At 41.5% G+C, this 23,952-nt stretch overlaps 1 protein-coding gene across 1 annotated transcript in view; it reads right to left on the reverse strand.

Annotated features, from left to right (window-relative positions):
• Window positions 1-7,466, reverse strand: part of dock10 (dedicator of cytokinesis 10) — a 77,951-nt gene extending 70,485 nt beyond the window's left edge. The window contains exon 1 of the mRNA XM_028572141.1: window positions 7,185-7,466. Coding sequence (XP_028427942.1) covers window positions 7,185-7,292 — 108 coding nt within the window. The 5' untranslated portion in view covers window positions 7,293-7,466. The remainder of the gene's footprint in view (window positions 1-7,184) is intronic.
• Between the last annotated feature and the right edge of the window lie 16,486 nt (window positions 7,467-23,952).

Genomic DNA, 23,952 nt, shown 5'->3' on the forward strand with positions numbered 1-23,952 from the left:
AGTGTCTTTGCACATTCTGATGTAAATGAAAGTACAAGTCATTGTTTCCATTTCAGTTTTCACCTTTAACACTTTTTATGAATTGGTTAGGTGTTCTGGTAAATAGGTTTTTATGTCTGGGTTAGGGTTACCTAATTCAGCATGTATTTAATCCACCAGTTTTTTTTTTTAATTTTTAACATACAGAGCCAAGAGTATTAATGATCCTAAGTTATTAAGTCACTTTTGAAGCAAAACCCATGAGCATTTGTGGTAGCAACTGGTAGCTGTAGCAATACATCTGGAGCATCAGACTTTGTAGAGTCGCATTCTCTGCATATAGGTCAGTGTAACGGTTATCAGTTCAATTTTCTAAGCACAAACGGAAATTTGGAAAAACAGAAAAATGGGTTCAAATATCCAATTTTTCATTTTTTTTCCACCATGACAAATTAAAAAATTGGACCTTAAACCTGTTTTTCCAATTTTCTGTTTTTATTCAGAGGATCAGAAATTTAGAAAATTACAAAATTGCGTCTGGGCTCCAATTATTCAATACTGCCGTGGTATTCTCTTGCTCTACTTTGTGGAATATGCAGGTCATTAACTTCATATAAACCAAAAAATAAATAAAAACTGATAGACTTTGGGGTCAGAGGTGCTTGCAACTGATGGTTTCGAGTGTGGGGGGCGTAGCTAGGCGGAACAAGGAAATGAGAGAATACCATGGCAGTATTGAATAATTGGAGCCCAGACGCAATTTTGTAATTTTCTAAATTTTCTAAATTTCTGATCCTCTGAATAAAAACAGAAAATTGGAAAAACAATTTAAAGATCCAATTTTTTATTTGTTAAGGTGGAAAAAAATGAGAAATTGGATATTTGAACCCATTTTTCTGTTTTTCCAAATGTCCGTTTGTGCTTAGAAAATTGAACTGATAAGCGTTACACTGACCCATATACAACCCAACAACCACATTTCCCACAACTAAATACACCTTTTGCACAGCAAAATGTTTACTTGTCATGGCAGGAAGATCACAGGTGTAACTAAATAACATGCACAAAACCAATACCCTAAAAACTGAAGCAGATAAATGAAATTAATCATTACATGTATTTTTTAAACCTGTGAGTTTTCTACTGTTACTGATTTTTGGCCAATAGCCCTTACATCTGTGATCATTAAGTCACTGGAAAAGATCATGGTTCAAAATCTAAACAAATATCTAGGGAAGCAACAAGACCCTTTTCAATTTGCATATAAACAGGGTTGTAGTACAGAGGATACAGTGGTTACACTGGTGCACCTCATTTCCAAGCATCTTGATAAACCAAAAACATATGTTAGGGCTCTGTTTCTTGATTTTTCATCTGCGTTCAATACAATTCAACCAAATTTACTTTTATCAAAAATGATTCAGTTTCAGATTAATTCTTATCTTATTCTTTGGTATTACTCATTTCTCTCAAATAGGGTCCAGCTGGTCAAAGTAAATGATAAACTTTCTTCTCCAAAGACAACTAATGTTGGAGTACCCCAGGGCTGTATTAGCTCACCTGTGTTGTTTACTTTATATACCTCTGATTGTACTGCTACTTTACCAAATCAGTTTCTGTTAAAGTACGCAGAGGACTCAACTCTCCTGACCTTATTGAACAAAGATGATGACCCTACACTGTATCAGGGAAATGTGGATTGGTTAGTTGAGTGGTGTGATAACAATGCTCTCATTATTAACACTGTGAAGACAGAGGAAATCATTTTTGGAATAACTTAAAATTGTCAACTGTCCTTGGTGAAGATTCATAACTCAGAAATTAGTCAAGTCTCGGTCTATAAATATTTGGGTGTCATGACTTCTCATATAGATTTTATCTGCAAAAAAAATACAACAGCGTGTTTATTTTCTTCGTAGATTGAGATCTTTTGGAGCTAGCAGTCAAATCATCTCTGTGTTTTTCACATCAGTAATTCAGAGTATGATGCTTTACTGTAGTACTGCTTGGCTAAGTAGCCTCTCAGTTAAAAATAAAACAAAGCTATTTAATCAGATTAAAATTTGCGCAAAGCTTATAGGACTACCTGTAGTGCACTCCTTTCAGGAGGCTCACAATAACAGCATTCTTAGACTAGCCAAATTATTTCAAATGACTCTTTACATGTCTTGCACAGTGAATATCAGCTTCTGCCTTCAAACAGACGCTTTAGAGTTCATTCTTTTAATCGTATTAGACTTAAAAACTCCTTCATACATCAATCTATCCTATTGCTAAACCAGTTACATTAAACTCAGTGCAATATTTATTGTAATGTCTCATGTATGTTTGTGGTGTTATTAATCTCATGAATGTTTTAGATGTATGTGTATGTCCTCATTAGGATGTATGTGTTTGTCCTCATTAGGATGTATGTGTATGTCGTTTACTATTTTTGGATGTATGTCTACGTGCTCATCTTAAACAAGCTACCCAGGGATGTACAAAAAATTTCAGCCTTTGGCTGACAATAAAGTTGTATCGTATCGTATCGTATCGTTACATGTCAAAATGACTTCTATGAAACAGGCCTATACAGCTCAATTACATGTGGATTGTACACCACAAATAAATGGGGGCTTTAATGTCTTGATTGGCATAACTGCTTATGCTTAATACTGTACAACATGGTTATAATGGAGGGACATCAGGCAACTCAATGCCTGTTTTCTGGCTGTACATGTTCTCACTCAGTGACTATCTCTCTCCATTTATCTCCTGTATATCTCTCACTTCCTTTTTGTTTTTCAAACTAGTCATTTTCTTTGCTTAAAAACTACAGACTCAATGTGTGACTTCAGCTGCAGTGCTTTAGGCAAGGCAAAAAGCTCAGTGTTTAATTTCTGCAGTGAAATGCATGTATCAGTGCCCTAAACGATACCAACACAAGGTGACCCACCAGTCAATTTCTACAACCAATTAGGGAATCAATGTTCTGGTGTACTCTATTTTGCGACATGACAGATGCATACTGACTGTAAACTTGTACTCTTACAGCTCATGCTATTTTATTGTATTTTGCTCTATTTAGCTGACCCACTGTCAGTGGTAACATCTGGCTGCTCATGGAAAAATTTGTATTTTCCAGTGAAAAAGCATGGTTTCAATCATTCAATTATTTCCCATTGTAATCCTGTCTTCTGCCACGCACCCCAGTAATAATACATTTTCCCTCTTTATTCCAATCAATTCTCACTGTGCTCTGTTAAGCATGTGTCCCACTGACACACTAACACCAGAGTGAAGAGGATGCAGAGAATAGCAGCAAAGAGACTCGAGTGGAGTGACCTTTCTCTATGCTAATCTCTACAGCATGGACACACACATACACAAAAACGTGAGGTAGAGGATTTGTCCTCTGCGAGATGAATCAAAAGGGCATCATCAAAACACAAATCCTTCTCCTTGTGTGTGTGTGTGTGTGTGTGTGTGTGTGTGTGTGTGTGTGTGTGTGTGTGTGTGTGTGCGCGTTTGCATGCGTGCGTGTGGCTGTTTTTTCCTACACTACCCCTCCTCCCACTATTTTATGTGTCAATCAGAGCCTCTCATTATAAAGCGTGACACACCCACGGATCATACATTTGTGTGTGTGTGTGCTAGCACAAGGTGCTTGTGATGCGTCAGTGCAGTAGTACTGGGATAGTAGTGCCTGTAGTTTAGCAGCTTAGTAGTTACTGCATGTTGCATGCTGCTGCTTCCGCTTGCTACATTCTGCTTACCGTCCTGCCACCGACTAGCCCTTGTGCAAGGGCAAAAAGAGGAGCAGACCCAGACTCCTACAGTGCCTCCTCGCGGCCACACACGGTAACTGGGCCCTAGCGGACCCAGGCTGAACTGTGGGGGATCTCGGAGCAGCAGTGGGCCCCAGAGGCGCGGTGTGCAGGCCCACCAAGTAGTGGAACATGCCCTGGCACCCGCCAACCACTGCCCCAGCTATGGGTAAATAGTCCCACTGCCTTGTGGAGTAGTCTATAGAGGCAAAGGCTAAGGGAGCACACCCTGAAAAAAAAGGCACAAGTCCTCAACGGCGGAACAGGCGGAGGATGATGGCTGACCTAAGTGGAGCATCACAACGGCTGGGAAGGCGAATGAAGACTGCAGCAGTGCTGGGTCACCAGTCGTCGTGGTCTCCATGCCACTGGATCCTGACCCAGACCTGCCAAGGACATGGTGGGAGTGTGGTCTGCGCACCCACACCCTCACCCAAATCCTTACCTATGCGCAAGCATGAGGCCCACAAAGCTCTCCTGTCCTGCCCTGGATCTCCCACCCTTAAAACCACCTTTACTGCTGCAAGAACTGAAACCCAGCAAGCCCTCCGGACTATGGAGGACACCTGGTGGGTGCAAAAGGCGTGAGAAATCCAGAACTTGGCAGACTGCAATAACACTCAAGGCTTTTACGATGCCATAAAAGCATTGTACGTCCCCAGGAAGCGGGCCATCGCCCCAGTCCGATCAGCTGACGGGTCCATGTTCTTTAAGGCCCGCCACGAGATTCTTGCCCGTCGGGCCAATCATTTTGAGAGTCTCTTCAACCACACCAACCCTGTCAACCCACATATTCTGGATTATCTCCCAGACCTGCCACCAATCACATGCTTGGACACTCCTCCACTTTACTCAGAACTCCGGCAAGCTATTGCCGGGATGAAGAACAAGAAAAGCGCTGGACCCGAATCCCTGCAGAGGTTTTCAAACATGGAGGATACACCCTCACGCGTCGCCTGCACCTCCTGATCCAAAACTTCTGGGAACATGGGACCCTAAGTACATGGGACCCCTACCACCTAAGTTTCTCCACATCCTACAGCAGTTCCATGACGGGATGCAAGCCAGAGTGCTCACGGGAGAACTCCAGTCAGAGTTTTTCAAAGTAAACGTTGGGGTGAAGCAAGGCTGTGTCTTGGCTCCGGTGCTCTTTAACATCCTCCTCTCTGCCATCACCTGCCTCTTCCACCGTGTCATGGGACATGACGACGGCGTCCACGTGGAATACCGACTTGACGGAAGTCTTTTCAACATCCGTCGGCTCCAGGCCCACACAAAGACAAAGACCCCCCAAATCTGTGAGCTTCAGTATGCTGATGACTGTGCCGTCTTAGCTCACAGCCCGGACTCTATGCAGCACGCTCTTAACACAATATCCAGTCTGTACCAATCCTTTGGCCTACAGGTAAACACTCAAAAAACCGAGGTCATGTCCCATCTCACTACCCCCGCCCCCACACCCCCCAGTTTTCACATAAATGGTGTTCCACTTAAAACAGTGGACCACTTTATTTACCTCGGCTCCACTCTGTCCTCATGATGCTCCCTTGACACAGAAGTACACACCCGGATAAATAAAGCCTCATCATCTTTCGGTCGCCTACACAGCAGGGGTTTTGAAAACCGTAACCTGAAGATCAGCACCAAGGTGGCTGTTTACAACGCGGTCTGTCTCTCTACTCTGCTTTATGGGGCAGAGTCTTGGACCCCATACCGCCAGCACATTACCAACCTAGAGGCCTTCCATATCCGCTGCCTACAGAAGATCCTCAGCGTGTCCTGGGAAGATCAAATCCCCCATTCATACATTCTCAGTAGAGATGGCCCGATACCATTTTTTGCTTCCCGATACCGATTCCGATACTTGAACTTGTGTATCGCCCGATACCGAGTACCAATCCGATACCAGTGTGTCATATATTTTATTATGTTTGAACAACTGTATACTACTATCCCTATAGGGATGTGATATTATTTCTATCTTTGTGAAACATGAACAAACACAAACCATGAACGCCACAGAACTTTCTTTTATTCACTTTGACAGTCAGTTATAACAGAAAAAGAACATAAATAATCTATTTTAACATAGATTTTCTTTAGAGCTTTATTACGTGGTATCGGATCGGTGCATTAACTCCAGTACCTCCCGATACCGATACCAGCGTTTTAGGCAGTATCGGAGCCGATACCGATACTGGTATCGGTATCGGAACATCTCTAATTCTCAGCAACACTGACTCAATTTGTATGGAAGCAGCGGTGGCCAAAAAACATCTGCGCTGGATAGGGCACACCATACGCATGCCTGAACACCGCCTGCCCCGACAAGTCCTCTACAGCCAACTAATGGGCGCTAAATGCTCCGCCCGGAGGGCAAAAGCGGCGTTTTACGGACTACACCAGGGACCTCCTAAAGCGAGCGAACATCCCTCTCACGCAGCTTGAATCTCTGGCACTTGATAGATCAGCCTGGCAGGTTACCTGTGCTAAAGTAGTCTCTCAGATACACCAAATCAGCCAAGACCGCCGAACCGAGAGGCGCATCCAGAGACACCAGCGGGCGGCTGGTACCCCCCTCAAATCTGGTTTCCCCTGCTCCATCTGCGGACGAGTGTGCGGCTCAAGGATCGGAGAAGTGGCACCAGCGAACACAATGTCGCTGAACACACCCCCCCACCCCCACCCCTGGAGCAAGCAGAGCCTCTCATTATAAAGCGTGACACACCCACGGAGCATACATTTCACAACTCACGGCATTAAAATAGCCTGATCATAGAATTGGTCGTAAATCAAGCCCGGAGGTCGAATTCATCTCCCTCTCTTTCCCTTCTCTGTCCCTCCCTCCCTCCATGTTTCTGTGCACAGCTGGGCAGATGTAAACCGCTGCCTGTCATGCCGCATCCCACTATCCTACTACCAAGCCATTTACTGCATTTCATTCACTCCAGCCCGCCACACTGAAATAAACTCCAACCCACAAGGGAATACGATAGGCTATACGACTTTTATAGCCACATTACCAGCCAATAAGCGCGTTCAATAGTGGAAAGAAATGTGGCGATTGTTGCACCTAGTGAGCATTATCCATTTAAACGTATTGAATTGCCCCCCCGCAGGATCAATAGACAGAGGCTGAACAGCGGTGCTGCACTGTGCTCATCCACTGTAGAGAAAGATGCAACGTGAATGCCAATGTCAGATGTGCCAGAGCTACGGTGCAGTGGTGCGGTTCGAGGCTGGAACAGAGATGATATGAGACCAAATCTGATTCACCTCCAGATGTAAAGCTTTTGGTGGCGGAGCTCAGAGCTGTAAAAGCATCGGGCCCACAGGTGGTGATACGTGTTTCACTACCACCATGTTTTTTTTTATAATTCATTCGGGTCTACTCACCGTCACTGCGGAGTGTCTGACTGCGTTGCACGCCGTCTGCCGTATCTCCGCCGCGGTCCCCGGTTTCAGCAGGTTCTTGGTGAATCTCCGGGTCGATTCGGCTGCCATCTCCTCATCTGAGCGGTCACCAAACACGATTCAGCCTGGTAATTTCTGCTACAGTCAGACCGACCTGGCCCTCGCTTCTAACATATGAGCCGACAGAGCTGTGTTTACACACACACATACGCACGCACGCACGCCGTTCAATCCACACACGCAGAGCGCGGAGTGCAGAGAGGATGCCTGTGCGCCGAAATCGATGTCAATCTGACTCTGAAAGACTACTTCCGGTTGTGACTTTCGAATTAAAACATCCTTGGCGAACGCGAGCGAGATGCATACTTGACTGAGAGTGGTGCATTTATTTCGAAGGCTAAAAAGCATCAAATGCACTGTGGTTATACTTTCGTTTTTGGACAATTTTACATGTGAAAAAAACAATTTTCACACTAGCCTACTGCAACTGAATTCTAATTTAAATTAGGCCTACTCCTAATGAATGCATATTTTAGATATTTTTTACATACCCTGCTCAAATTGAACCCACATGCATCTGCAGCCTGATCCATTCAGGATTCAACAGTAGCCTATAGCAGTTTAACTGCTAACATTGATTTGACCGGGGGTATTTGAGCCTATACTGTATCATGCATCTCAATGAGAGGTTTGAAATGTCAACTACTTATCAGCAGTCCAGTCACGACCAAGGAAAGATGCATGGAGCTGCATTTACAGTAGGCTAGGTTACAAGATGTGGGAGACAACAGCGACACATGGCGGGACGAAATGGTTAAAACATTTTGAAATAGGCCTAGCATCATCTCAGTGAGCTGCTGCAATACAGAGAGGTCGACGACCTACTGCAGGAATATTAGTTTGTTTGACAGCATCCGTTTGCAACTGGCATGCGACATGAGTTATTTAATGAAGATGCTGCTCAATAGATTCACAAAACACCTGACTCTGCTGGCAAAATCAAACAGCGCTTTCAGATCATACACATAGCCAGTCAATAACTAAACACTATAGAGCATTTATTAGACACTAGGCTACCTAAAAATAAAAAATCGAGGACACAGTGTCCAGGGCATGTAGTTACAGATTTTTTTATTTTATTTCATATAGTGGGAAAGAAACACTCTCGCACACTGTCTAACTTGCAAATAATAAAGTTTTAATAATAGGCAACGTTTCGGTACTAGACCATCTTAAGGGAAAATCAACATATAGTAAACACATTTTGCAATTAAAACTAAAAGTAGGCCTATATCACAACTTGTACAGTGAATATCTTGTACACTGCAAGTAGTGCAATACAATATTACAGTAAATGTCTGTATATTAGACACTTGTAGAACAATAGTCCAACAGCAAAAGGCCAAAAAACAAATAAAACAAAATTAAAAGCATATGATAGTACACAAAAAATTTTGTGAAACTGGCTTATATTCTCTACAATTAGTTTGATCACCTCATTAGAAACGTGTGTACAATTTTGAGTCGTTGTGTGCAAACGATGACAGCTGTGTATTGTGTAGTTGTGTTTAACTTTTGTGCATCACAATGTGTTTTAACGAGTGAGAATGTGTTTAGGGTTTTACCAAAAGAGTGATTGATTCGAGAAATGGGTTTAGGCCACTGATCATTTGGTTCAGATAATATGATTTAGTGTTTTAGAAATTCAGAAAAAAATATATAATGACCTTCCTATACGCATGGCTTAGCATATGGGGATAAATAGTGTGTTCAGCTTTTTAAATACAGTAGCACTCTGCCTCCCTCTTGTGTACATATGTAGTACTGCATAAGTGAGAAGTCAGGTTGTGTGGTCAGTTCACCCCAAGTCACAAAACACTTTTAAATTAATTCGATAAAGACAGTTTTGGTTGTATTTGCTGGAGTTTTGAGGTACCCACTGTCGACCGCAATATAGAGATGGACTTTGTGGTGCCCATTAGGCCCACATTAAAATATTTAAAATATCACAAAATGGTAAAAAAAAAAAAAAACAGCAGCACCATGTTGTCGTTAGTCTGTAATCAAATATCCAAAAACAATCTATGATTGTAATTTTAAAATAATTGTCTAAATAACTCTCTTCCTCGTCTTCAATAATTTCCTCAAATAAGCGAAACAGCGCCCCTCTTGGATCTAATGGCTCGTCGTGTGGTCAAAGTTGATATTGCAGTTTTACAGTCCAGACAAGTCTACTGGAAGTAAGGTGAAGTTGCTTAAAAATGTATAAGGTGAAGTTGACCTACTGCAGGAATATTAGTTTGTTTGACAGCATCCGTTTGCAACTGGCATGCGACATGAGTTATTTAATGAAGATGCTGCTCAATAGATTCACAAAACACCTGACAGCTAGTTTTTCATTCTTGCTAAATAATCTCAGCTAACGTTACCGTGGTTTCTGGTTTTGTTAGCTAACGCTCGTCAGTTATTTAGCTAGCTAGCAATGATGGAAAGAAGAGACAACCAACAAATAAACTATCACTGCAACAAGTGTAGTTGGACATAATGACATTCATACTTCACCTCCATGAAAGAAAGTAGATGAGACTTCAGCGACAAATAAGATGAGTCAGATAACGTTACACCATCTGTCTTTCTGTCTCTCTGTGTCTCTGGTTAAATGTCTCTGCTTGGCTGTCTGTAATTTTCAACTCCTTGCTGTGTGCTTCTTGATGTTATGGAGGTTATCTACTTTATAGACACAAGTCGGCAGGTGAGGTGCCTGCAGGGCTTTGAATAACTTTATCCAGTTTATTAGTTGTCAGTCACCTGTTTGACTGTACTGTATGTGATTTGATAGTCTTTTTCAAGCTGTGCTATAACGTTATAGTGAGTCATCAGCTTTAATGGTATGTTGTTTTGTCAATATATATACCACAGAGTAAGTCATGTGTGTGGTACTTACACAACTAATGTTTGTGTACCTATGTCAGAGTAAAAGCTGTTGTTGTGAACCACTCCACTGTTAAAATGAGCTCTTAGTTTCAAAGTTGCTGTAACTTGTACTTCGGTCCCTGCCACAGGATGGGCCCTTGGGCACATGTTCCTAAAAGTACACCCTTCCTACCTACTTATGTAGCTCCCACCCACTCTCACAAGTCATGACATTGTCATGATGGTGTTTTCTTTGTTGTGAAATCTTCAAAATGATGTTCTTCATAGACTGAATCCTTTGACGCTGAAATAATCACTGTTAATAATAGTGATTAACAGTTCCTTTAGACGGCCCCCTGGGGTCACATATTTATCTTACTTATAAGAAGATACATAATGGTGTTGAGCAGAAAGTCATGTAAGGCCTGAATGTGAATATATCAATATTATATTGATATCGTGATATGAGACTAGATATCGTCTTAGATTTTGGATATCGTAGTATGGCATAAGTGTTGTCTTTTCCTGGTTTTAAAGGCTGCATTACAGTAAAGTTGTGTCATTTTCTTACCAGACTGTTGTAACTATTCTATTATTTATGTTTACCCACTTAGTCATTATATCCACATTACTGATGATTATTTATCAAAAATAAATAAATACATATTTTGTGAAAGCACCAACAGTCAACACTACAATATCGTTGCGGTATCAATATCAAGGTATTTGGTCAAAAATATCGTGATATTTGATGTACTCCATATCGCCCATTAGCCCTATCCACATTACTGATGATTATTTATCAAAAATAAATAAATAAATATTTTGTGAAAGCACCAATAGTCAACACTACAATATCGTTGCAGTATCAATATCAAGGTATTTGGTCAAAAATATCGTAATATTTGATTTTCTCCATATCGCCCAGCCCTAAGTCGAAGTCCATGGGAGGTATACACTCAGTTGCCAGTTTATTAAAGTTATTGTGCGTAAGATTTTTCTTGTAGTTAATTGTCTAGAAAATACATTTGAGTTAAAACAATGGTGATTGAGCATATGATCCACCGATGAAAGCGCTTGTTGCTGCTTTGCCAAGTAATACAATCGGGGGGTCGACTTTCCCGTCCTAAATTAAAATGCAGCGCACAATTAGTGACGCATTTTCATTAAGTCAGCAGCAATTGGTCTCCCCCATCTGTCACTGCCGTTCCATTGTACTCGGAAATTGGGAACTTCCGTCGAGGAAAGACGCAAAGAAACGGTATGTTAGTTGGCCGGGCGCCTACATTTTATTACTGCTGACTCACAATGGCGGCCCAACAGACAGAGAAAGAAAACTGTTTAACTTCGAGTCCAAAGAGAAATAAACAAAAAACTAAACTTCGGTCTGTCCTCCCTGTAATGAACATAGACCGTAAATATAATGGACCAACAGATCCTGTTGCTCTGGACGGAGACCAGTGAAGGATATTAGAGGCACTTTTCCGGTGAGCGCTGAGCGTTACTGCGCAGCCTCCAACTGAGAGAGACGACGTAAATGTGACGTGAGCAACCTGTCTGAAAGTTGTAAGTCTTCTGGTAGCTGTGCCAAGAGAAATCTCAATCATTCCCAATCTTGCAGAGACGAAGAGCGTAGGTATATGTAAGGAGATAACATAGGCACAGCCTAATTATTGCTAATTAAAATGCAGATACAGACAAGACACAGACAGACAGACTTATTCATTAAATTATTACCATCATTGTAGTAAGTGCAAGTTAAGTTTGTCTATACACCACACACTATTATATTTGTCAACAATAACTGATATGGGACAAAGCACATAATATACATAACAGATTGAAAAATTAATGGGCCAAAAATGGCGAGTGAATAAAACCGTGTCTTTAGTCTTGCAAACTATACCACCCCTGCTTTATTACTGTTATTACCGAGCTAACGCTAGCTTGTCATGCTAGTCAGCTGGAAAACGAGTAAACAGCAGCACCAGAAGAGCTACTGGAGGGACGGTACGTTCCTCACTTCAGAACGGAACAGAAGTAGGATAGTGTAGTGACTTTACCCTGCTGTTGAACTTCGTTCCTCCTCATCATGGACTCCAACATGTTTACGTTTTAGGTGCTGACTCATCACCGTGGTACGCCTGTGCCATGCCGTGTCGCTTTTGCTTATCTTGCAATTGACACGTTTTTGATTTATTTAGTGTGAAATGCTCCCACACCTTGGATGACTTATATTAGGTCGTACTGATTTCTCTGCCTCCGCCGAGTGTTTCAGAACAACGTTACGTCTCTCTCCGTATTTCCTCTACCCCCGCTCTGCTCTTTTTTCTTTTCTTTCGCTCCGCTCTGCGCTGCTCCGCTCTGCGCTGCTCCGCTCTGCGCTGCTCCGCTCTGCGCTGCTCCGCTCTGCGCTGCTCCGCTCTGCGCTGCTCCGCTCTGCGCTGCTCCGCTCTGCGCTGCTCCGCTCTGCGCTGCTCCGCTCTGCGCTCAACTAAATTTTTTTTTTATCTCCGCGACTAGGTTGCCTAATAGTTGCGCGACACAACGAATTGATAATTAAATTCGTTGCCAACTTTTTTAGTAATCAAATTTTATTGATTTTATCGATTCGTTGTTACAGCCCTAGAATTATGTGAGGAGGTTGCGGTTTCGTTCTCGCTACAGGCCTAGATACAAGGTAATGGAGCCTTTTATACATTGTCATGTTTCTTTAGAAGTAAACAGTGGACAAATAAAGTCTTTAAACGCTTCAGATGTAAAGTTACTCGCTCTCAAAGTGACGTCAAAATGAATGGCAGTCAATGGAATGCTAACGTCGGGTGATCGTTTGGTAGCATCAAAATGGCGCCATAGGAGGTTCAAGTTCTGAAGCGAAGCTTACCCCCTTGGTAATGAACCACTCTCTCTCCAAGGAGACGAACATTCAGGAAATGATAGCCAGGCTAACCATGCTAGCCACGTTAGCTAACCGCTGCCTTCCTGACTTTATCTTCTCCATGGCCTGGTGTCACCACACGGCTGTTATCTTCATGGCTGTATTAGCTCTTATTTCATCTTAGACTAAACTGCTATCAGTGTGGACTGGAGCATGTGAAGGCATCATTCCGCATCGCGCAGGTGAGAGATGCTATTCTATTGACGTCTTTCAATCGACACTGTTCGTTTTGAAGGAACTCTGGGAGAACAGGTCCCAGAGGTGTACATCTTACCGTCAAAGCTACCGCTAGAAACAACCTAACTCAAATCTTACAGACAACACCTAGCTAAATCTACTATAACGCAGTCTAATACAACAGTCCTGCAATAAATTCTACCTTCATGAAGGTTATAATGTACATGTATGTTTTAGTGAGGTGTTGATTCAGTTTAAAGGGGCACCATGCAGTTTTGGCAATTTCTTCGCTTTTTGCACGCAGGTTTCTCTATAGAGCTCCCCCTTGGTGTCGGAATAGAAATTTTGGCAACACTGTTGTAAAAGCTCGTTGGCGACTCTCCCCCCCTCCCATTTCCCCCCTCTGGTCATGTGCATTTGTTTTCATAGAAGCCAGCAAACGCACGGAGCCATGTCCACTGAGGTAGACGGCTAGTAAGCTAGCTAGAAAGCCCGTAACAGACAGCGATCAGAATAAAAACCTTTACAGACAATAGCAAACATCCTGAGGTCAAAATAACAAGAAATACAAAAATTAAACTGAGTTTATCCCAAAGATACTTAGAAGTGCAACAGCAAGAACAGCATCGGATTTGCAGGCTTCTGTTTGTCTCAGTTCTCCCCATTCTGAAAACGCAGGTCCAATGTTTACTCGTGTCAGACTCCTTCTCGGTCAGTCTGCCGTTTCCTCTTTCTCTGTTCCTCCGACAATGCTTTCCTAGCTTTCGGCTTCTTTTTTGCCTGCTCAGCCATGACGATAGTGTGACAAACTCCATCACTACCTTGTTTTTATAGATAGCCGGTTCCTGTATGTGTGCAGTGCCCTGAAGCAATTTGTTACATCGCAAGACCTGATATCACGCGATACTTCCTGACGCTGAGGCTTGCCGGCCAAAAGTTGCAAGGGTGGTTTTTCCGCTCACAGGCACTACGGGGAAGCGAGACGACCACCATTGTACCCGAAAAAAAGTCATATAACCATTCCAGTGACTGCGAAGCTGTTCAGTTAAGGTAAATTAAGCTAAAACAAATGCATAGTTCCCCTTTAAGGGTCATTTTGAAGTTTGCAGTTTGTGGTGTTAAATTGTGTCATGTTATACTGAGAGGTGTCTTCAATATTTTCTCCACCCAGTTTATATCAATAAGGATGGACAGCAACACCTCTCAGTATACAGTAACGCAATACAAATCAACAGCACCACAAACTGCAGTTTCCAAAATGACCATGAAGTTGATCAACACCTCTCAAAAACAAACTGAACATTGTAACCTTCATCAAGGTAACACTATAACCTTCATCAAGGTAGGATTTATTGCAGGACTGTTAGATATTAGGTAGGTGCAACTAATACAATTGTCATATCAAATGTGATCTCTGGGTGGCAGTAACACATCAGGCATTGCCTTAGATGAGCCTGTGCATCTGAGCAGAACAAACCATTGATGAACCATGCATGATATGTCGTGTGTAACATAAAACAAATAACTGTTAAATCTTCCAGTGAGTTCACACTGAAGGCTTCCGGAACACATAACTTTCTGTTGTCATACCAATGAAGCCATCTGGAAAAGATGTAAATACATTCTGTACATATTAGTTAAGTTTAGTACATGTTGTTCAGCAGATGCACATGGGTGGTTCAGCCACTGTTACTGTGACTAAAAGTTACTTAAGTGACATTTAACATGGCTTGATCAATAGTGCTGGACACCCCAGCTCCAGGAACTATAAACTAACACAAATAGGGCTGCAATTTACAATTATTTTCGTTATACGACAATAATTCTGCAGGAATAGTATGAAACTACCTTGTAGGCATGGACAAAGTTCCCTGTAAAATATTTCTTACCCTGTTTTGAATCTATGTGCCAGAAGAATTCAGTCTTGTCCAGTGTTGGGTGGTGATGCGTTACTCAGAGACACATTACCCAGTAATGGGATTAGAGAAGTGTAGTAAGTAGGGCTGTGACGGTATAGTTTTTTTCTTACCGCGGTGAAGAAGCAACGTATCGTCGCGGTATGGCGGTTAAACGCAACCCCCTTAAGAGAGTAACGTAAGTTAGAGCAAGAATAGCAGTGTGCCTTAAGTAGGTGATGGCAGTGCTTGTGTGGTCGCGCAAGGAGAGCGAGCGGTAACGGAGAGTAGTGTACGAGTACAGCTGTGAAGAAAAGTGAGAGGAAGAAGAGTTAACAAAGATGATGTAAAGTGAGTTAAACGTGAACAATAAAACGACAAGCTTCTCAAGACACGGTGGCTTTATCTGTTGTCAATACTGCCAGTAGAGTGAATAGCGTTACCCCCGAAAAAGCATTGGCTAAAACCAGACAACATATGTTGCAGTCATAGACTGTATAAAAAGATTGCAGTGTTTCCATTTCAGCTCAATGTCAGAGTCTTTACTGTGTCTTGCTATCATTTAAGGCTGCGTTGCCTTTTCTCCTCTCCGTTGACCTATTCCACAGACAGTTCAGAAAGCTCTATTGTCAGTAAAGTTAAAAATAAAGTAATTGTTTGCCGACAATGGCAAGTGCAGACACTTCGCAGCACAGCGGTCTAGCAGCTGAGCAGACAGAGAGCAGAGAGGGCAACTCGGCACTCCGCTAACTTGTTGCTCTCACTACCAACATGAGCTGCTCTGTTTAGGCTACAAAACGTGCATGCAGGCTGACATTTAACCGTGCGGTTTTGTCAGGATTAATCTATAAACAGAAGGAAACTCCGCTAGCTGCTAGGCTAAAGTGCAATGGTAAACACTGCAGCGGTAATGTCCACCTCTGCTGAGAACAGAGAAATGTCTTTGCCTTCCCAACTGTGTATTATATTAAACATTACCTGTAGTAGTAGTAGTAGTAATAATAATAATAATAATAATAATAATAATAATAATAATAATAATTTATAATAATCTAACACACAAAAGAAACCCCCAAATATCCATCCTCTTGTGCAGTGATGAGCAACTTAAGTTTTTTTCAGAATACAGTCTGTTGCGGCTGTAAGCAGGCCAAGAAAGTACACTGAGAGACGCATAAACACACTGTGACGCACTCAAGATTGTATTGCAATGATTTATTCCTCCACACGTAAAATACAATTAGCACTGCAGTTACTAAATGTAAAGTTACTTTGTGAGTCGAAATAAGTACGTTAGTGCGGCGGAATAAATCCTTGTAATACAATCCTTGAGCGCGTCAGTGTGTTTATGTTAGAGATGGTCCGATACCATTTTTTGCTTCCCGATACCGATTCCGATATCTGAACTTGCGTATCGGCCGATACCGAGTACCGATCCGATACCAGTGGGTCATATATTTTATTATGTTTTAACAACTGTATACTACTATCCCTGTATGGATGTGATATGATATAACAGCTGTATACTACAATCCCCGTATGGATGTGATATGATTTCTATCTTTGTTGTCTGTCTGGCTCAGGTTAAACTCTTTGTAAAACTTGAACAAACACAAACAATGAATGTCGTACAACTTTCTTTTATTCTCCAGTTTGACAGTCGGTTATAACGGAAAAAAACATAAATAAACTACTTTAACGTAGATTTTCTTTAGGGCTTTATTACGTGGTATCGGATCGGTGCATAAACTCCAGTACTTCCCGATATTGATACCAGCGTTTTAGGCAGTATCGGAACCGATACCAGTATCGGTATCGGATCATCTCTAGTTTATGCATCTCTGTGTTTAGTCCCTCGCGGCAGCACTATGTTGGATCGCTTACAGCCGCAACGTTGGTCAACAGAAAGTGTTCGCTCCCAGGCTCACCCCCTCCCTGTCAAAGGCCAAAAAAACGAAACAGATGAAGCAAACAAATATGTTATCACTTCCGCTCAAACCGCAATGAAAACACCCACCACCTACAATACAAGTGCACAACACAATAATCAACGAACAACATAAATGAGACCATAAACAACATACACTATGTGGCTCCTACACTGTCGATGAGGATAACTAAACAATGATTGTTGCTTTCATAATATTCAATATCACACGACATGTGTTCTCCTGTAACCTTCAGCAGCAAAAAGTAAAAAAAAAAAAAATAATGCGGTGATGGCGGTGGTGATGTCATCACCACGGTAGTGGCACGTCACCGCCAGTATTGCGGTGATGCGGTTATCGTCACAGCCCTAGTAGTAAGGGATTCCATTTTCAAATTCAGTACCATTACATTTGCTAATCCCAGTACTCCGACATTTTAAGACATTAACCTACTGACCTGTCATCTCTGTGATGCAAACGACCACAAACTAACCTAAACCCTGACAACAAGATAGATAGATAGATAGATAGATAGATAGATAGATGGACTTTATTAATCCCAAATTGGGAAATACATGCAGCAAGTTACAAGGACATACACACATACTCACTCACACACATACAGAAAAAACAAGAAATATGCAAGAGAAAAAATGCCAGAACTACTGAAAAAAATATATACTTAGAGGGATAGAAAAGAATGTACAGTACATATAGAAGTGTAGAATAAAATTTACAACCTACATACATAGTATATATAAGAAAATAAATATACGTAATATGTATAATATTAAATATGAAATAAATAACCACTGTGCAAGTACTGTAGCTTAATAGTGCAATATTGTGCAGCTGTGAATTGTTGTACATTTTTATGGAATGTGGCAGGAATGATTTCTAGTAGCGGTCTGAGCGACAAGAGGAAACCTTAATGTAGCATGGGCACTCATGGGTGGTGCAGAAGGATAACCTCGGCCAAAAGAGGCAGAATGTGCCTTCCGGTAACTCCGCAGTTGTTTAACGTGATAAGTCTTTTTACGGTAGCTGGCTAGCAAACCACTAGGTTGTGTTCAACGTTTGGAGGTTGTGTAAAGCTTCACTCTTATTGTGACCTCAGGATGTTTGCTATTGTCTGTCAAGGTTTTTTTATTCTGATCGCTGTCTGTTACGGGCTTACTAGCTAGCTTACTAGCCGTCTACCTCAGTGGACATGGCTCTGTGCGTTCGCTGGCTTCTGTGAAAACAAATGCACATGACCAGAGGGGGGAAATGGGAGGGGGGGGCGAGTCGCCAACGAGCTTTTACAACAGTGTTGCCAAATTATCTATTCCGATACCATAGGGGGAGCTCTATAGAGAAATCTGCGAGCAAAAAGCGAAGAAATTGCCAAAACTGCATAGTGCCCCTTTAAATTGAACAACACCTCACTAAAACATACATGTACAGTACATTATAACCTTCATGAAGGTAGAATTTATTTATAGATTTAGCTAGGTGTTGTCCATAAGATTTGAGTTAGGTTGTTTCTAGCGGCAGCTTTGACGGTAAGATGCACACCTCCGGGACCTGTTCTCCCAGAGTTCCTTCAAAACAAACAGTGTCGACTCAAAGACGTCAACATTAGCCTGTGCCTATGTTATCTCCTTACATATACCTACGCTCTCCGTCTCTGTAAGATTGGGAATGATTGAGGTTACTGGGGCTAAGATAGCTGTTCACTCTTAGTGAAGCTACAACGATAAGATAAGATCAGAGATAAGATAGACTTTATTAATCCCACACTGGGGAAATTCCTGTGCTACAGAAACTCAAAAGAAAACAATTTACACACATCAGAATAACACAAATACACATTAAGTAGACATAGGAGAAAAAATATACATAAAGTATAAGAAATAGAAAAAATAGAATTACTTATAATAATAATAATAATAATAACAATAATAACAATAATAATAGTAATAAAACAAACATATTTACACAATAAACACCCTTATATAAAAAGACAGTATAAAAACACAGATATACAGATGAATATGAATGAAATATGGCTGGCTGCCCTCCTTTACTATTTCTGTGTTGAATACAGAAACGCATGTGGGTGAGTGATGGCCTTGCACGGGGCTTGCCTGTGTAACAGATAATCAGTAAATGTATGTGATTATTGTTTCCAGGTTTAAAACATAATGAGTGATTTGCACATTGAACTTAACCAACATTGCTGCTCTGTGGGCAAATCAGTCCTCCCTGCTAGTATGTGCAACTAATAAACTGGCCACAGAATGTAGAAATACCATTTGGACGCACGACAAAATCTTGTGCGGTCTGACAGATATCTAGGCTCACCTCAGAGCTGCAGACAGAGGCAGCCAGACGGGGAGGGGTGGATTTATAAGAGGGGATGGAGGCAAAAGAGCAGAAATGAAGAAGACAAGTAAAGTAGTCAAGAAATAAGTGCTGGTGTACTCATAAATGATAAATTAATCTCATAATGCGTCAGCCAGACAGTTATGAATGCACTGCGAGTTCTACCCTAATCCCAAACCTGCGTGTGTGACAGTAAAGGTTAAATGACGGGTGAAAGTGAAATGGAGGCTATGGAAAAGAGAAAATAGAGCAGCCAAGACCGAAAAAAAAAAGGGAGTGAAGAGGGTTGGTGAAATGCTGAATGTCTTCTGGCAGGAGTTGGACATAGCGCAGCTTTAGGCAGCCTATTTTTCTTGTCATTTCCTCAGATTCAATAACAAGGTAGCACTCTCCAGCATCCACAGGTTCCTCAATTCAAGACTATCTTGAGGACAATTCAAGACTATCCCTTTGGGGAGAGCAGCAGGATCACATTTCTGCAGTCCAGGCTTTGCCCGAGTGTCTAATTCTAATTTCCTCTTTCACAAGCTAACACAAAAGGAGTGTGTGTCCATCTGCAATAGGGTCACCCCAATGGGAAAAAGAAGAATGTGTGTGTGTGTGTGTGTGTGTGTGTTTGTGTGTGTGATGCATGCTTGCGTGTGTGCTGCTGAGTGTGTGAGAGATTCTTTAAGAGATGTGGATATGATGTGTAGGAGAGTAAGTGACTGGACTTGTGTAAGATTGAGAGAGTATGGGAAACGAGAGCTTTTGACAGTAGAGGACAAGCTGATGGTGGATATACAACCACAGAGAGAGAGTTAGATGGAGGGAGGAGTGCAGTGATATTAAAAAAGTAGGTGGAGAGGCAAATATTTAGGAAAATGAAAACAGAACATTTGCACATAACATATGGACAATTGGGGGTTTTGAGCATATGGGCCTCCAACTGTGGAGGACAAGTGAATGTCAAGGGGAAAGTCCACCGTAGAGCTGAAATATTTTTTATTGTAAACACGTCAGGTAGTTAAGATATAATAGATGTGAACCTGAGCAACGGAGGACAAAAGCTCTAGTCTGTGATGCTGTCACGGGGCACAGCCTGGAACTGCTTTAACAACAAACTTGATGTTTTGTTATCATTCCAAATCAACTTTCTTTCATTGCACTGCTCACATATGCACCGTGAGTTCTTTCTGTCTGTCAAGCCGCTCTGAGTATCACATTTTATCTCCAACTCTGATCAGCATTTGTCTTTTCTCAAACCTTGAGGTTTGAAAGAGTCCGATAAATGTACCCAAACTGGGTAAATTATGTTCACCCCTTCACTGTTGTTTTCATAATCTGAGCAAAGTAGCCATCAAATGCAAATGCAGTAAACGGTGAGTTGATATGGGTGATGTGTTTGTCAGAGATGAAGAATCAGCTCCTAAAGAGCCTGTTGTAATGCCACACAGTAATAAATGTACTGTGCAGAATTCCTTCCAAACCTCAGTTTTTCATAAATTATAAAGGCCAACAGAAGCGGTCTGCACACTGCCATATATATAGCCTTGCGACCTTTGTTGCATGTCATACCCCTCTCCCTCCCCGGTTTCCAGTCTGCCTCCACGCTGTCATCTGTCTAATAAAGGTGAAAAATGCCCAAAAGAAAACAAAATCCCAAATAATTTACTATCTCATAATATGACGAAAAGCAGCAAATCCTCACATTTGAGAAGCTGGAACTTGACAATGTTTGGCATTTTTGCTTTAAAAATAACTAAGGATTATTTTGGTTTGGAATTGGTAATTTGACTAATCGTTTCACCTCTACTGTAATACTAAATATAAGATCAGCCATAGATGAATCCTAGTAAATATGTACATCTCACTATGCTCACCTCCATATCTGCTACAGGGCAATACATGCTCTCATCCTTTGGAAGCATCACTCTGTAAGTCCAACACAGACTCCCAGATACTAGATGACATGCCCTTCTCTATTTGTTTTGTACTTACTTTCTAGCTTTTCTTTGTGTTCTTTAATAATTGAATAGTGTTCATCCTCCCTTATCGCCTCTCTCATTCACCTACTGTGTGTGTGTGTGTGTGTGTGTGTGTGTGTGTGTGTGTGTGTGTGTGTGTGTGTGTGTGTGTGTGTGTGTGTGTGTGTGTGTTTTTGAGAGAGAAGAGTGTCTGGTGCCTGGGGTGAAATCAGGCAGATAAAAGGCAATGATGAGGTCTGGATCGTCAGCATCCTGACAGCTGTAGATTAAATTAAAGAACTTCTGACAAATCAAACAGATTTCTCTCTCTATCTCTCCCTCTCTTTCTCTCCATCTCTCTCCATCTCTCTCTCTTGCTCTCTCTCTCTCTTTCTTCACCCCTAGAGCCCTCATCAGGCAAGCTGGTTGCGGAACTTGAAACAAAATGGATTTCATCTTTAAGGGCTTGGACAGGCTTTGAAACAGCACCAGCTGCCGGGCCTGCTTTTCTCTCTCTTTCTCTTTTGGACTCGTTGGTGTGCCTTTTTTACTAGATACTTCAACAAACTTGAGCCATATTGTGACAGTTAAAGGTAGAACATCAGTACTTCAAACCCTGACAGTAATTGAGAGATGAAACAGACACATTTTCCAGGTTCTGAGAGGCCCATTTCGAACGGCACATCAAACGCTCCCACTCGGGATTCCAGGGAATGGCAGAGAGCGCCGCTCCGCTCCCACTGGATCTAAATGCTGCCGTAATAAGATGTTAGTACTTTCTAATGTGGTCTAATGGCAGTTAAATCCACTCTGATATGAAAATACAAGTCAAATAGGCCCACTGCTGATCCTGGTGAAGCACACATACACACACAGACACGCTCAAAAATTTGCATGAAAATGTGTCTGTCATTGAAATATTGCTCCCTAATGTGTGGCCCTCATGTGACTGCCAGTTTAACATTACACAGATTTATAATGGAAGCCTAATTCAGACACATGCTGCCCCACAAAGGGAGTAACTGACATCTGTGTCATTTTTTATTTTTTTATTTAAATGCCTGAGTGCCATCTAATCAATCTACTGTAGCCTTTGTCGTTGCATCTGATCACAGTTGCACATGGTTTTCCATGAACATCCGCTAGTGAAATAATAAATAGATTGCTTAACTTTAAAAAGTACAAACACCAATAAGTTGTCAAGGCAGGTGTAATTTTTAATCTGGATTTGTCCTTGTCTTGTGATGAGCAGATAAAAAAAAAAAAACACAGTATTAGGGCTGAAACTAATGGTTAACTTACTGGATTAATCGATAAATCGTTTTGTTAATAAAATGACAGAACACAGTGAACTATCCCAAGTCATCTTCATATTCCTTGTTTTATCTGTTTACTATCATATATATGAAAGAAAATAAGCATTCCCTCACAATTGAGAAACCTTGGCATTTTTGCATAGACAATTATTGAAATGATTAATTGATTATCAAAAGATTCATCGACAGATTGTTTCATTTATACGCAACAAAATAATGTGGAAGGATAAAGGTGGTCTAGGGAATCATAACTTGAAAAAACGAATAAATAACTTCCTGAATTGTTTTATCAATTTAATGATTTAGTATGAAATTCATTGTTTTCCTCTCATTTCTCTCTAATGTCTTCAGACAGACAGACAGAGGAGTCTTTTTGGGAGGGGTATACCTGAAATGGGCTATTAGACAAACTCTAGTACACTCAAAAAGTTAGACCACAGAACATCTTCAGTCTTTTTTTTTTAGTCACTAGAGAGCAGCATTGGGCAGCGATCAGAGGGGAGATATGTCAATAGTGTGTGTGTATGTGAGTGTGGGGAGAGAGAGAGAGAGAGAGACAGGGGAAGATAGAGGATGTAAAAGAGTGTGTGGACTCAAGACTTCAGCAGCTGGCCAAACAGACTGAGCAGGGGTTCAGGCAGGAGCTGTGTGTGCGTGTGTGCATGCGTGCGTGCGTGCGTGCGTGCGCGCGTGTGCGTGTGTTTGAGAGAGAGGGAGAAGGAGTGGTGCAGACTGCTAAAGAGAAGCCTTCTTCTTACCCGACTCCTCAGCCCTGTTGCTCAAACCAACAGAATTAATAGGCTTGTTTCCAAGAAAAACACTCTAATCAGTGGGTTTCCTCTCATTAAAAGTTAATTAGTTTGACACGAGTTTCCTGCAGAAGAAAGTATTGGCCACTTAGAACTCATTAGAGCCAAAGGAAAACATCACACTGAAGAAAGCTGGAGGAGAGGAAAGAAAGGAGGAATGGCAAACACACACACACACACACACACACACACACACACACATGCATACACTATAACATACAGTACACACTGAAAGACTCACGCTAGCTGGCAAATCTACAAGTACAAAATGATGGTGACATATATAAACATGCATGCCAGCACACATATAGACACACATACCCAGTTACATACACATGAGCACACACATAGATATACAATACTGTAACATCATCTTAATATACTTTCTGCTGTTGGAGCTGGTCCTAAAATGTATTCATAAAATGTAATTCATTTGAAACAGTTGATTACATTTTGATACA

Source organism: Perca flavescens, chromosome 3 (assembly GCF_004354835.1).
Source record: "Perca flavescens isolate YP-PL-M2 chromosome 3, PFLA_1.0, whole genome shotgun sequence".
In the NCBI taxonomy this organism is placed as follows: domain Eukaryota; kingdom Metazoa; phylum Chordata; class Actinopteri; order Perciformes; family Percidae; genus Perca; species Perca flavescens.